Raw genomic sequence first — 15,424 nt, 5'->3', positions numbered from 1 at the left:
GGAACAGAAAAGAAGAGATTTTTTTTAATCAGACTTATCGTTTTAAAGTAAATTCTCACTTATTAAATTCGTAGATAAGTTAAATACAAAGTGTTTAGCTGTACGCACATAGTCGCTATAACGTTATAAAAAGGTTTTATTAATCCAATACGGTCGCAATTGCAGCGGCAAAAATTCTACCGTGTCGACGACAGGCTACGATCCCCTCAGGAGAGAGTATTCGATGAATTTTTTATCTGCCGTTCCGCTCGGTCGAGTACGTTTAATTTCATTGGCAATCGGCTGCCGCGAAAGAGTTCTCTCGTTTGGCCATGCGTATCGAACTTCCGTCGCGGAACAGGAGCAAAAATAAAATAAAAAAATGCGAAGACACCCCGCGCCAATTGAAAAGTGGCGCGCTTGTTAGGAGATTATAGATAATAGAAACGAATATTAGAGATTAGGGCTTCCCGTCGAAGCTGTCTGATGCCGTAATCGAAAGAGAAAAAAAATTCAAAGCGATGCTCCAGGGTTAATTTCCATTTATGCGCGAATCCACCTCGTAAATATCCGTCCATCGAAGTGGAAATTTATGCCGTCTGTGTCTCCGTTAAGCTGATCCCGCGACCGGCTCTCCCGAGCCTCCCCGATGACAGAACGAGCGACATCACCATCACCGGCACCATAAATAAGCGGCCGCAAAAATTCCAATCGTCGCGAGTTGCGTCGCGTCGCGTCGCGTCACACGACCGCCTTACACGCTCCATAAACACAACTCGCAACAATACGATAGAGCGCCCATTGTGCGTGAGATATGAGGTGAGAGAGGGAGTAGGATGTAGGAAACGCGTTATTTATTATGCCCTTGGAAGAGGAGGGCGGATGAGCACCTCGGAGGAAAGTTTTGCGGATCAAAAATGGAGAAAGAAAACGAGCGTCGCGGAAAAACTTCGTCGTGCGACGCGATTGTCCTTTAAACTCTACGCGCCCATCGAGATCGTTTAGCAATGTTTTTTTTTCTCCATTGTGCAGCGATGATTTTTATCGATCGATATTTCATTGATATTGCACTGTTTGATGATGTACGGAGTTAAATTAATTGATCGATTTCGCTTTCTGTTAATTTTTTAATTTTAACAGCAGAGCACGAGTTCATTAATTTTCTCTTATTTCTCTTATTTTTATGGATTGGCTTCTGAGAAGCTCATATGACGAAGGACTTCCTAGAACAGAACGAATTGCAATCAATATTTTTTTAATTTTACAGGAAATAAAGAAAACATACTAGCCAATACACAAGCAACGTTTTTCCATTAAAATGTCTATTAAAATACTTTTCATAAAAGTGATCGCAACATTTTTCTAGGGAGTCCTTTATATAGCGTACTCAACGTATATGTAATTAAAAAACATATATATATATATAGGTATATATATATATATACATACACACACACACGAAGATTACGAACTTCTAATTGTAAGATGTGATCTAGGCTGTATGGTATACTCGCACTGCTTCTCCGTTCACAATCAGATGCACAGGGTTAGAATTCTGATTAATTGCTTCTTGTCGAGGGACACCGGAGGGTCTCTCAAAGAGGGGCTTGTAAACTGATTGTTGCAGCGAGAGAGAGAGAGAAAGAGACAGAGAGAAAGGGAGAGATGTCAAGAGACGGTCCAGTTACAGCGAGACGCGAACTTCGCCCGCGGTTGGACACAATTATTTGATTCGCCTTATCCGCGCGAGCGTGCGCTCTCTTGTGGTCTCTCCCTCTCCTCTCTCTCTCTCTCTTTCTCTCTCTCTCTCCTTCTCCTTCTCTCGCAGACGTTCGTTCACCTACGCGTCGAACGGCACACCAACGTCGTCGCCGTTGCCGTCGCCGTCGCTGTCGTCGATGTCTTTATGAGCGACAACGCGAGAGAGAAAGAGAGAGAGAGGAGAGAGAAAGACAAAGGAGATAGGCGTATGTACGCGACGAATGCGCCTCGCTCGCCGCTGATTCGCGTTCCAATAGTTTTCCACTTCCTTCTTTCTCTCTATCTATCTATCTAATTCTATCTATCTATCTCTTTTCTTCAGTCTTTCCGTTTTTTTTCTCCTTGCCTCCGTCGCACGTGCATCGCCGTTACACCCGCGCACGTTTTTACGGCACGGCGCGATATACGCGGGAAAGGATACTGACCGATTGCGTGTGGAAGCCTTTTACGACCGACGGCGCCACGCTCTACGCGCCGACATAGTCATCGAACGTCTCTTCTTTCTGCATTCCGCGGGCATTCGGATGGTGAATTCACCGGAGGTACCGCGGGTCACGTCGGCCCGCGAGGATCCATTCGCGAAGCATTTTGCAACGATCGCTGCGGAGGCCGATCCGGCATGTACGATCCTCCTCGCGCGCGTGCGAATCACGTGTGCAGTCGTACGTGATACGATATAGACGGAAAGGGGAAATGACTCGTTCAGATTTATTGCGGCTCTCCGAGCCGCAACGTGTCGGCCGCAACTAGCCTCTCGGCGCACGGGCGCGGTTTTACGCGAATACCTTTTCTTCTTTCCAGCGAACTTATGATGCGTGCTGAAAGCGACATGAAACGGACCGTGAAAAAAATAAAAACGAGGACAACAGAATTTCATCAGGGACAAATTAAATTCGAGTCTCGCGTCCGTTTCCGAGAGAACCGCTCGCGGAGAGTTCGTGGAAATCAATCGAGGACACCGGGGGATCTTCAATGACGATAACGAAGCCGTCCGTCTGCGCGCCGTGCTTCATTGATCGAAAAAGAACGCTCGCCATTAATTTAAACGCGCTATCTCGCTTCGCGCGAAAACTGTGAATTGTGTGCGCGGGATGCACATAACCGGAGTTGAAATGTCGTCGACACGCGTCGCGACGCTAGTACTCGTCGTTCTCGCGCGCGCGATCATTTCCGCACCGCCTCGCGATTTAAAAATCAACCGCCGATCGATGCGAAAGTATGTACCGACCGCGTGTGAGAGCGCAACGCGCTGGAAACCCCGAATGGAAAATAAACCATAGAGGGTATAGCCGGTAACTGGTCAGGAATTCCAGCTGCCAGCCAGTATTACTGCCTAGATCTTAAGTTAGTTTTGTCTATAACGCTTTCGGAAAATGAACAGTTTCGTGAAATAAACAATAAATCTGATCAGGTTTTCGGCCATCTGACAATTATTGATCAGTTTTTCCCAGCAATTTTTGAAGAAGAGATATAATTAAATGTTATATTTAATAAATATTTAATTATCTGTAAATTACTTATTTAAAAAATACTTGTAAAGCATTATTGATATTTATTGCAAATAATGATTACAAAAAAATTGTAAAAACAAAATTTATTATATATATATAGGTATATACAGACTTTAATAATCGCGAAACCCGTACTCACGTTCGCGCACGCGTACAAGTCTCCGCGGGGAAATAATGAAGTCACATCAACTTTTGAGGAAACTCTTTCTTTATTAGGGCACGCGATACAACAAAACGCTTTTACAGAACAGGACGGAGTACATCCGAATGGCTCGCCTCGAAATCTAATTGAGACCGTTTGACAACGAAAGACCCGTTGTCCAGGAAACACGCTTCTCTTTTTCCTTTCGTCGGCATCTCGATGCACGACGTTCAGGATCGGCTTAATGCAGACGTAACACCATTCTCAAAGATTGTCGCCCCGGCAATCAGGGTCACTGTAAATTATATTCCGCATTCTTCTTGGCGAACTCCAGGGCTCCCGGACGATTTCCTGTTCTACCTTCTACCCTCTGCTGCTGCAGCAGGTTACCAAACCCGATCCTTTTTGGGACCCAATCCGCTTTCTTGGGAATTATAGAATCTTCCCTCCTGAACTAGGTTTCCAAGCAGGATCTCTCTCGACACTTTCGGAAGGATGGCCAGTCTTCCCGGTGACGAGCATCAAACATCCCTTCTTTCTTCAAGAAATCAGTGTACTTCTTTGCCCTCTTATACCTTCGGTTGAACACTTGTTTCTTCTCCTTCGGACAAGGGAGGGGGGCGATATCTTCGTGGACCCATCGTCTTAATAAAGACCCCAAGTCTCTGCCTCGGCATTCGCCCTAAGTCCCACGGAAAAAACCACATAAAAAACCGTAGGCGAGGCAGACTTTTATAAAAAAAAGCTTGCTTGGAGTTCGAATTCTTCCTCGAGCTTTTCCTCTTCCCAGCAGCATTTTATGATCCATCGCCAAGAGCCGTTTCTCCGTCAAGCTCTGCAATTAAAAGAAAACCGAACTACGTGTAGCATACACCATAAAATTAAACACAAAAAAGCTCGTTATTCTCTTTTTCTCTCAAAGCTATTTTCTTGTAATTTAATTGCTTTTGTGCTCTCTCTCTCTCTCTCTCTCTTTCTCTCTCTCTCTCTCTCTCTCTCTCTCTATTGCTACTTCAAGGATGTTATTACTTCTTCTAATTGGAGAGTTGTCTTCACATCCGTCAGATAAAGCACAAAGAAACTGCGCACATGCAATTTTATTGCGTACCGAATAAAAGCACTCAGGATATGCTAATTGTGATAACATTTTGATTTCTGGACCAAAAGAAGCTAGATTTTCCCTAAACTTTTATCTTCTATTAATGATTTGAGTATAATAATTTTGTAACGGCTGGGCCTCTCTGAGACCAAGCACCTCTACCAAAAATTCAACTGTATTTTCGATTTTAATTCCTCGAATTTCAGATTTTCTAAATCTGGTATATGTTCTAATATCCTGCGCGCTTCTCCCCTCAAACACGAGACCAAAGCTGCGGTCTTCGTTTTCTCGGTCCAACGATTTGCTTCGGCAATGAAATTGAATTGCAGAAGAAAATGGTCAAATTCTTGCCCGTCAAACGTGTCCAGCTTTAATATGACACCTGTTTCTTCACGAAGAGAATTATGTGTATCAATTCGGTCGGCCGTACTCGCGGCAATTTCTCTGTTGACGGAAGGACTTATCTGACTGTGTGTTATCTCTCGTAGGCTTTCTTGGAGTAGCCGTAGCTACTCCTTATGGTGCTGTTGGAGCATCGCGGCCTGTCGCTGCTGTTGCTCCTCCAGGGTCGCTTCGAGGTCCGTCTGTCGCTGCTGCTGCTGCTGCATGCGCTCTCTTAGCTCTCTTATCTCCTCTTTTATTTCTTGTAGCTCCTTCACCATAGCGTCGAGTTCCTCGTCCGTCAACAAGTCTGCCACAATTACCATTATCACACAATGTTGTGTAACGCTCGCAATCCCAGAGAATGATTCGCTTGTCCGATTCCGGACGAGCCCCCAAAATGTTACGCCCGGGGTAACGTTCGTTCTCGCGTAACTCGCACTCGCGTCTGTGCACGCTCTCCACGGGGAAGTAAAGAAGTCACCAACTTTTGAGGAAACTCTTTATTAGGACACGCGACGCAAAACGTTTTTACAGAGCGGGACGGAACAGGTCTGAACGGTTCGACGGCTCGTCTCGAAATCTAATGGAGACCGTTTGACAACATAAGACCCATTGTCCGAGAAACACGATTCTCCTTTTCCCGACATCTGGATGCACGATGCTCAGGATTGGCTCAACGCAGGCGCAATAATACATGTATAAATGAGACTCGCAAATCATAGATCGTTCATATTTAGCCTTCTCTGTTGAAATTGATAATTTGCCTTTTGTAGGAAAATATGTACGATCGACATTCGTGCTTGGCAATACTTTGACCTTGTTTGTATTCCCTTGTTTTCGAGATGAGTAATTCTTTTTTTGTCTTCTCGTTGTCCTAACGATTCGAACGACACGGTCGTTGGAAATCTGTGAGCCGTCGTTCCCTTATAGCCGCGCTGCGAATCGGCAGCAATTACAATAAACTTGTCTCACGATATATCTCGACTTGATTTCGTTGTTTCCTAATAACTTCTACACTTTTTTCTTTTTAATAATTGAAACTTCCAAGATCCTGTAATAATTTTGCTTGCATCGCTTGTATTATTATTATATTATTTGCGTACTCGCGTGTATTATTTAGAATTAATTTTTTGTTTTCCATTATACCGCATTTTTTCATTACGCCTGACTCGAGTTCGTTCTTATTTCTATTTCGTGCCATTGTTCTCACACATTTTTTTGGCTATGTTCTCGTGCGAATTTAATCGTCTCGCCCTGTACGAGCTCCCGGCTTTCTTTGTCCCGGATCTTCGCGCTGTGTATGCCTCATTCTCTTCTCCGTCTCGTGAAATTGAATCGTCACGCGTACACGGTTTGTGCGGTTCGATCACGTAGCGCGAGTCCGCGCGCCGTGGATCTTTGATGAAACTATTTGGACCTCTCGTTAGGTCGGCTAAGCTAATCGAGAGACACAGAAAGAGGAGCGCGCGCGCGCTCGGTGTGTGTGTGTGTGTGTGTGTGTGTGTGTGTGTGTGCTTGCGCATTTGTGGGTGCAGATGTATAGGTGCGCGCGTATATGTATATGGTGTATCGTTTCCACGGCGCAGATGGTGCGGTCGGTCGACCGAGAGACGTACGTATATATCGTTACGATCATTGATCTGTTTTATTCCTCTCTCGCACGTAGAGCGCGACGGGCCGTGGCTGCGGCCCGCGATCGTTACTCTATGCGCCACCTTGCCGTGTTCCGGAGATGAAGGGAGGAAGAAAGGGGGGAAGAGAGAGAGAGAGAGAGAGAGAGAGAGAGAGAGAGAGAGAGAGAGAAGTGCCAGTATCGATTCCGGCGAACTATATATCCGCAAAAGAAGCTGTACCTCGCCTCCTCGGCCGAGAGAAACTGCACTTTCCTCCTACGCCAGGACAGCCCACGAGGACCGTGCCGTGATTATTGACGCCACGAGTCCGGGATTCCGTGCGGGTAGTCCTTGACGCGCCGCCGTGCATATCGCGAACGAAATGGAACGAGCGTCCGGTGTACCGTATAAGCGCGGCGAACTGCCGTGGCCATAAATCCTGCCGCAATTAACATCTTGCGCGAGAGAGCCGATCGATCTCAATAAACCAGAGATCTGTTCTATGTAGCTGGACTAGTGTACTCGAAACGAAATGGGCGGTCCCTGTTATAGATCACTTTCTTTTTAACTTTCTTCTTAAAATAAAATAGATATGTATACGTTTGAAATTTGGCGGAAAAATTTTTCGTGCAGTTGCGACAAAGAATTTTTATATTAATTTTGCCTCGAGTTTGATGTATCGGTTCGGATATGTATAGGGAATAAAGCGTAAGGTAATTATGAAAATCAGATTGGTAGAGTTCAGGGAACGATCCGAATGCTGTAGTTCGCGCCTCTCGGCGACCAGCCGAGGGAATTCACAATTCCCGGCGTTGATCCCGAATCCCGCCGTTTGTCATCGCCAGATCGATTTCGAACGAGCTGACAAAGTGCCCCACTGCTCCGTCGTCCTTACGCGACGTCGTCCATGGGGGCGACCGGACGGCGCGAGGAAACGAGATCGAGCAAGATCGACGGGAAGGAAAAAGAGCGAGACGGAGCAGCAGGAGGAGGAAAAGTATATGGCCTCCTCTGTCACGATGTCGGTGGGGACGTCGAGACGGCCCTGAGCAGCACGGTGACTACCGGGCCCAAGGACGTCGCGGGCCCCAGATTCCCTCTCCCTCCCTCCTCTTTCTCTCTCTCTCTCTCTCGATTTCTCTTCGTTCTTCTCCGTGCCCCCCCCTCCTCTCTCTCTCTTTCTCGAGATCCTCCTACCTACGCTTTTCGCAGGATTAACGAAGCGTTTTGCAAATCTGCGACAGGTATGTAGGAGGACCCAGTGGAAATCCTTCTCGTCTCGCCTCGTCAGATCTTACACTAGTGGTACAATTGAATTTTTCGGCACGGTTTTAACGAGAACGACGAAGTGACGCGGTGTAGCGTACCTACGTACGCTTCGAAGAAATCCCTGAACTTCGACATTGCGACAAAGGAGAATCTTTTTGGTGGGTTTGCGAGCGATGGAACGGCGGCGGTGTCCTGTTACATTTTTACGTTTCTCGTGAGAGACGACGCGGTGAATAGAATCGGACGAGGACAAGCTCGGGCTTTCGGAACTTGTTCGCTGACTCATTTCCATTCCCGTCGATTTGTCTCACTTAACTCCGACGACTGGCCGTCGAGACGAGTAGTCACCCTCCTACACTAAATCACTATACTTTCTCTGAACGTTGCGTTCCTTAACCTTCGGTTAGTGCTCATCCGATACTTTTACAGGCATCGTAAATTGCCGTTACCTGTATATACTCTCTGGGCATCGTAATACCATCGATAACAATATCGCCGTTTCAAAATATGCTCCGGAGAAAATATCTATCCCTATACATATTTTTCTTTTTCTTTAGTTCTTAGCAGTTGGTCTCTCCCCTCATCCCTCCGACGGAGACGGACCCCTCTCGGGGACGGTTGCCTCTCTCAGGGCCCAAAGTTTTCTCCCTCTTCCCGTCGCTCTCTCTTTCTCTCTTTCTCTGCTTTCTCATGTAGAACGCGCGTCTCACTCGCCACTCGTCTATCCCTATTTCTCGCTCCTCTCTTCTTCGTCTTCTACTTCGCCGAGTTAACACGCCGATACGCACACGTGTGGGCATCGCCGGCGTGTGCACGCACGCACGCACACACAGATACACACGCACTCACACATACACACACACACACGCATACACACCGACGCGCGCGGGTCGTGTCCTTCGGACCGTTGCTGCCTCGGCAGTTAGCAACAGCACGGCGGCCGCATACGGCCGGAAATACCGGGTGTCCGAATACCATCGAGAGAGAGAGACCCATCCGTTCGGGCGCAGCGCTCGTCAAGGCGCGCCCGAGGATGTAACGAACGGAACGGATCCTCACAGCCTCGCGTGCCGGAAAAAGAGTCGTGTCGCGTCGCTGCGTCACTGCGCGCGCGAGGCGTTAAAGGGGTAGATCTTAATCAGCGACCCGTTAATTTTTTTTTTGTTTTTTGTTGCCTTTCACGGAAGAGCAGCCACTTTTGCGATTTCGCACGAATCTTTGTGCAGGGAAAGAAGGAGGGGGGGGTGGAGGCCGCGCCAGGTGCGCGATGACTCTTAATTTTGCGGAACCGCACGTCGAGCGGCCTCGCGGGATCCTATCCGAATTCATTCCCGAGAGATAACCGCGGATTCTATAATATCCCCTTTCGTCCACTCAACGAGGTATATATATTCTCGAATGGACCCGCACGGATATTCCCGTGGAAAATGATAGTTGCCGTCTCCGGAATATAACTTGTAATCCCGGCTGAGAGATTAAGCTCCTCTTTCACGGCGAGAATCGACGAAAGAGGAAATAAAGTGTGTGTGTGTGAGAGAGAGAGAGAGAGAGAGAGAGAGAGATATATGAAGAGGGAGATTTTGCATCTCTTTTGTATCTGCTAGATGACCATTATTCTATTCACAACAGCATCTCGCGATGTCCAGCACTTCCCGTGGAAAATACATATCGGATATAACAGTTTCTGCTAAAAAAAAATTGTTTATATTCATTGCCGGAATTCAATGCGGCGCTTAAACGCGCGAGACTCTCTCTTCGGAAAAATGGCATTTCGTTGCCGTCGGTCGGATTAACTGAACGGCAAACCGTTCTCTGCTCCTTTTTCCCTTGCAATTTTTCAATTTTTCGCGCGTTCGCGACAGGATAGGTATACACATTCCTCGCAACGCGTATTTTCTCCAGCGACGCTGCAAATACGTGCCAAACGTTAAATTAACGCGCGAATGACGCATTTGGACCGTTCTCGTTCGACCGACTTTCTTTCGAGGTATATCTCTCTCTCTCTCTCTTTCCGCGGGGCAAGACCGCCCGCAAATTCCTTTTCGACACAAAGAACTCGGAACGGGAGCGATGACGTCGGGCATCAGGCATGACGCAGAAAGAGCTTTTCGATTGTAGAAATTCCAAGCGAGAATAGTACGCGAGAGACACCCTGTAGATCAGGCATTCATTTTGCAAGTGCGATAAGTGAGGCCTCGAGGCGAGTTCGAGCGCAATGCACGATTTGGGCCTTCGTTTTAGCGGGGGATTTCAAGAAGTTCGACTTGCGCTTCCATAATGAACGTCTTAGGACTAAAATCGGCATATACCGAGTGTGATTCCGGAAAAGGGATTTTATTTAATCTGATGCCGCACGGCTTCCGCGCCGCTTCGCGGTCGCGTTAAAAATACGAGAATGCGTCCCCGTTTTATTCAGCACCCCGGGTGCTCTATTTCTGAGAGTTGACTCTTTCGGAATTGCTGCAACGGTCTTTCCTCTTCTCCAGGCACACGACTTCCCCACGATGACGGGGAAGGAAGGGGGGGGGGGTTCGCGTGCCCGTTATAGGATGACGGATGAAAAATTGATGTCGGTATTCCCAGGAGAGAAACGCGTCCCGACGGGCTCGCGAGAATCTTTAATTAATTTTTCGAGAGCTATCCGCGACGGACGGAAGCTCGAAACTCTTCCGGAAAGATCACGTTGCGTAGGCATCGACAGATTCTAAATATACCGTCACGAATATACACCCTTATCTCCCTCGCCGCGCGAGAACGCGAGAGATGCATTTCCGTTGCATTAACGTCACACTTTCGCGTCTGGCGCGTTATTCGCGCTCGCTCGCGAGCGGAATGTCATCGATCATGCGCCTTTAATATATCGAATGCATTTATAAACTTTGCTTCTCCGCCGCGTAGCGCAGAATTGTATCTTGTTGATAAGAAAAAAGTTCAGGTAATTTGGCAGCGATGATAATGATTTCACAAATTACTCCGCGCGATAATAATCGTTAATTTGCAAGAATCTCGGTGGCGATAAATCGGGCGGTGATGCAGTACTTTTAACCAGACTTCCGTGACTCGCCGTATATGTACTTTCGCTAACCGAGGCTTTAATGATTGTGTTCCAGGAAAAGAACTCCTTCCTGAATTACAACGTGTCCTGCATCTTGACGCTGCCACCTTACCAAAGGCAGGGCTACGGCAGGCTGCTCATCGATTTTAGTAAGTATATATATACCAATATATTGTATGCACATATACTGCAACGACGAAGGACGAAGGGTTGTTTCCGATTTTTATTACGAGGTACGGCCGTTCGAATAAATCGTCGCTGTTTCCAATAGATTATACTATTATATATTAATCTCGGTTAACTTTAAGCTCGGTTTTAACTGCCTCTTTATCTTTTTTTGCGAAGAATTATTAGAAATTGAAGTTAATCTATACATTGCTGAGAGAAAATGAACATGTATGTCTCTAAATTCGCTGCGTAGAATTTAATGTGTATCTTACTATTATTGCTCTCTTATCTATTCTCGCCTGCGCCGATTTTGTTTCTCTTAAAACTTTCGTTATTCTCATCCGAGATCGCGATCGATATTATCACCGAGCGTGCGAGCACGCCTGACGCGCTTAAACGCGCCACGGAATGTGCGATCGCGTCGACTTCCTTTCTCCGTCTCTTTCGCGTCACGTGCCAATTCCACGGCGTACCCGACGCGTGGCGATTCCTCGTTGACGGTCGTCGTCGCCGACGCTGCCGCTGCTGCTGCCACCGCCCCGCCGCGCCGCGCCGCCGTCACCGCCGCCACCGCCGTCACACACGCACGCGGACAACGCGTGTGCACGCGCGCGAGCGCGAGGCGCGTAGCTTTGATAATTAAACGCGGGGGCTTTTTGCCGTGACGTCATTTTCATTGATGCCGAACGAGCGTCGGTGGCGTCGGCGGCGGCGGCGGCGGTGGCAGCAGCGGCGGCGGTGCGGCGGCGGGCATCGCGGCGCTACTACACCGGTAGTAGTATGAGGGGGAGGAGAGGGTGCGTCGGGAGTTGGTTGGTTGGTTGGTTGGTTGGTCGAGGGTCGACGTACTGTGCCGTCGTGGTGTGTCGGTCGGTCGACGACGGGGGCGGAAGGGAGGGGTGGTTTTGCAACCCCCGTCGGCTTTTCCGCGAGCGAGACGGCAATCTCCCTCCCTCCCTCCCCGTTTCTCTCTCTTTCTCCCTCAGTCTCCTCCCTCCATCCCTTCTGCATCCAATGTCGGTGCCATCGACTCCGCCGCCGGCTGTATTTCGACTGTACAAGGCCGGCGCTACGAGCCCGCGCGCCCCTACGCGAGATATCGCGTCGCGTATCCCGCACGAATGGATTCGGTAACTGTTTATTTTCCTGCAGAAAAATATACATGGCGGAGAATTTCCTAGGTATTAAATTACAGTATATGTAAAATCGCTTTAAGTTAAAAGTGTCTATATTTAAATTCATTTGAATAATTTCTTGGAAAAGGGAGCGCCTCTAAAGTCTGCTTGGATATTCTTTTATTATTCTGATTTATTATTTTTATTTTTGATACCTCTGTACTATTGATCTCTATAATATTTATCTTCCCTATTTTATCGCTGTTTTTGTACGAATTATTTTCAACATCCAATCCGGTCAGTGAGTCACAGTTTCAACGCATTAGCATTACTGTACAGCAAATCCATGTATGATATTTTTACAAAAAACATCGCAGCTTCCCAATTTCGTAAATCCATAAACTGCGAGATCTGCGAGCATTGGAGCGATCGCATATCGATACTGCGGAAGCGGTATCGTCAGCGTCCCTGCAGATAACAACGGTGATGATGGTGGTAGTGGTGGTGGTGATGGTGAACTGTGTGTATAGCGTTAGGTTGGAGAGCGAAGTGGTCTGTGGAAAGTGCGACGCCCGGCGTCTCGCCGCATCGATCGACCCCCTCCCCCCCTTCCATTCTACAACCACCGCCACCGACGTCGCGTACACGCGTGCAGACACGCGTGCAGGCTATACGCGTACACTTGCGCTTCCTGTCTCACGCACGCGGCGCGCGTCTCCTCTCCTCTCCTGGGCGACTACTCTCCTCCGCACACCTTGATCCCTACAGTACAGGGCTTCCTGTACCTGCCCTATACCCGCTATCGCTCGCCGCGCCTCCCGCTCCCTTCGCCCTTTCCCTACGCCGCCGTCGACTCGTCTCCTCGCTCCCTCCCTCCCCCCTCCCCCTCCCTCTCCGCGCTCGACGCAGGACGCCCGAAGGGCTCGGAATCGTATGACCTCTCGTGACCTCGCTCCACTATCCCTACGTAGGATTGGCAGGGTCACCGACGCCCTTTCCCCTACGCCTAGGGTATAACACGCCGGTTACACGGCGGGGGAGGGCGACAGTAAGGGACGGGAAGGGAGAGAGGGAGGAAGCCGGCGAGGGGGAGGGGCGGGGGGTTACCGCGCCGCAACACCGCCGCGACTGGGCAGGGTCGGCGTGGCGCACGGCATCTCTCGCCTTCGTCAAAGGGGCAAAGGGCGGATACGCGCCGCGCATCTCGTTGCGATATCATCCCGCCAGACGGACGGACTGGTCCTTCTCATTGACACGGGATTTCCTTTTTTTCCCTCAACGCTGCCGAGATGTCTCCCCCGAAGACGGATCGTTTTCGTTCCAGAGAGAGAAATTACTATCGTGGGGGGGGGGGGAAGAAAGGATTGAATCTCGATTTAACAATCTAAGCTGCAGCGAAATGAACGTGCCTCGTGCAACCGAAGCGATCGTCTCGTAGATTCAACTCCCTCTTCTCGTGACAGAAAGCAGATTTGCAGACGAACAGATGGAATATTTAAAACAGAAAAGTTAATATACTTATATAAATAAAGAGTAGGAGAAAAAAGATACACGAGATCTCGAGATTCCTTCTCTTCTCTGCTTAAATTTGAGCAAAAAAAGGATATCTTTTAATTTGAAGCATCAAACATTGCAGCATCCGTTCAGATGATCGAAAGCCACTTCCGTTAAGCTATATAAAATTCCAAGCTTATCGGCATTTTATCGCGATACTTTCTCTTAGTTCCGCCAACATAATTGCTCTGTCTACCTCCGTGTAAGGATATGTATCGCACGGTAATTGCGAATCGTCCCTAAATTAAGTCGAAATCCCATTATCGTTTTTGCGAAACAACGTGACTCGTGCCGAATCGGTATAACCCCTTCCCCCTTCACCCCTCCTACTGAAATGAAGGATAAATATTCCCGGTGAGTCGTAAATCTCCCCGTCAGTGATTCTTCGACCGCGGGGCAACGAACTACTCTCAACAGCACCCAATTTCAACCCGTTCGCGTTCTCCTCGCGATTCGCACCCTCATTTCGCCCTGCGCCCTTCGGTCGTGCCGACCCTGCCCGAGACTGGGACGTTCCTCCCTGTCGCCCCCTCGTCCCCTTCCCTTTCGCCCGGCTCCCGTCACGCTGATCCGTCTTCCTTTCTCCCACCGCCCCGCGCCGGTCACCGTTTTCCTCTTTCTCGAATTTCCACTCTCGAACTTCCTCCCCTCCGCCGCGGTTCTCCATTCTCTCACCCCCTCCCTCCCCTCGCCGATGCGCGCTCGCTATCCTTTCCCTATGCGCCGATTCCGAAAGTCTACACACTGAACGGACGCGTAATGAATGCGTTCCACCCTCCCAAAGTAATCAGCGGCGAAATGGTGAAGGGTAGGAGGGGGAGGGGGGAGGAGAGAGAGAGAAAGAAAGAGACAGTAGCGGGGGATGAGCTCGCAGAGTGCCGTAGGCGGGCGGAGGGGAGAGGGAGGTTGGATAGAGAGAAGTGTCCTCTCTCTGCCGGCGGAGATACGCGGTCCGCGAAGGTTGGAGGAGATGGTGGAGCCGGCGGTGGTCGTTGAACCCTCCGCCGGCCGGGGAACACCCTGGAACGGGAACGGAAACGCGAACGCGCGCGCCGGGATCGGCATGTCCTGGTCCGCCGCGGGGACACGTCTCTCTTTCTCTCCCCGCTCTCCTGTCCGTCCGTCCATCCGTTCTTGTCCGTCCAGCGGGATAAAAGAGGCCCGAAGTGAAGCTTCTCCGCGGAGGAAGGCGTCGAGCGCGTCCGTCCGCGCCGCTCTTCCGCGGAGAGCCGTGCGCGACAGAGATGCGTATTCCCAGACACCGGCGACCTTGGAGCCGTTGTCTGCGGTCGAAATCCAAGGATCTGAAGGACCTTGGAGAAACTTTGTGTGGCGAAAAGACACTCGCGCGGCGTGTATCCTTTTCCTGCAGTACAATTCGAAATCAATCGGAAACTAAGAGAAAGTTTCATTCTCGCTGTACGTCAGCCGTTCACGTGCTGTTAAATACCAAAGGAGCAAATTTAAACCAAAGTTTCCTCAAGTTAAATAACATTTCGATATTTTTAACTTCTATACATGTCAAATTGTATTACATTTTAATGCGAAACGATGTGGTTAAGAAAATAATCACGTCTAAATTAACCTACTTCTGTGATTGAATTGCGCAGTTTCAGAGTAAATTAACGTTCATGTTTCATTTAATATATGTGCACTTAGTAAATATAAGCTAAATTTGGAATAGAAGTTAGTATACTTCTCGAGTTAAATTGTCCAACTCCATTATTTTAGTTAAATTAATGACATATTGAGTAGGAGTCAGTGAGCGACCCAG

The 15,424-nt window shown here is 48.7% G+C and overlaps 1 protein-coding gene across 1 annotated transcript in view; it reads left to right on the top strand.

The window, feature by feature from the left end:
* Positions 1–15,424, top strand: part of LOC105456062 (histone acetyltransferase KAT7) — a 39,505-nt gene that overhangs the window by 18,762 nt on the left and 5,319 nt on the right. The window contains 1 exon segment of the mRNA XM_011699836.1: positions 10,869–10,962. Coding sequence (XP_011698138.1) covers positions 10,869–10,962 — 94 coding nt within the window.

The sequence above is a fragment of the Wasmannia auropunctata genome, unplaced genomic scaffold (assembly GCF_000956235.1).
Source record: "Wasmannia auropunctata unplaced genomic scaffold, wasmannia.A_1.0 LD335787.1, whole genome shotgun sequence".
In the NCBI taxonomy this organism is placed as follows: Eukaryota; Metazoa; Arthropoda; class Insecta; order Hymenoptera; family Formicidae; genus Wasmannia; species Wasmannia auropunctata.
Note: the sequence above shows the minus strand (reverse complement) of the source record. Positions and strands in the feature narration are given on the sequence as shown.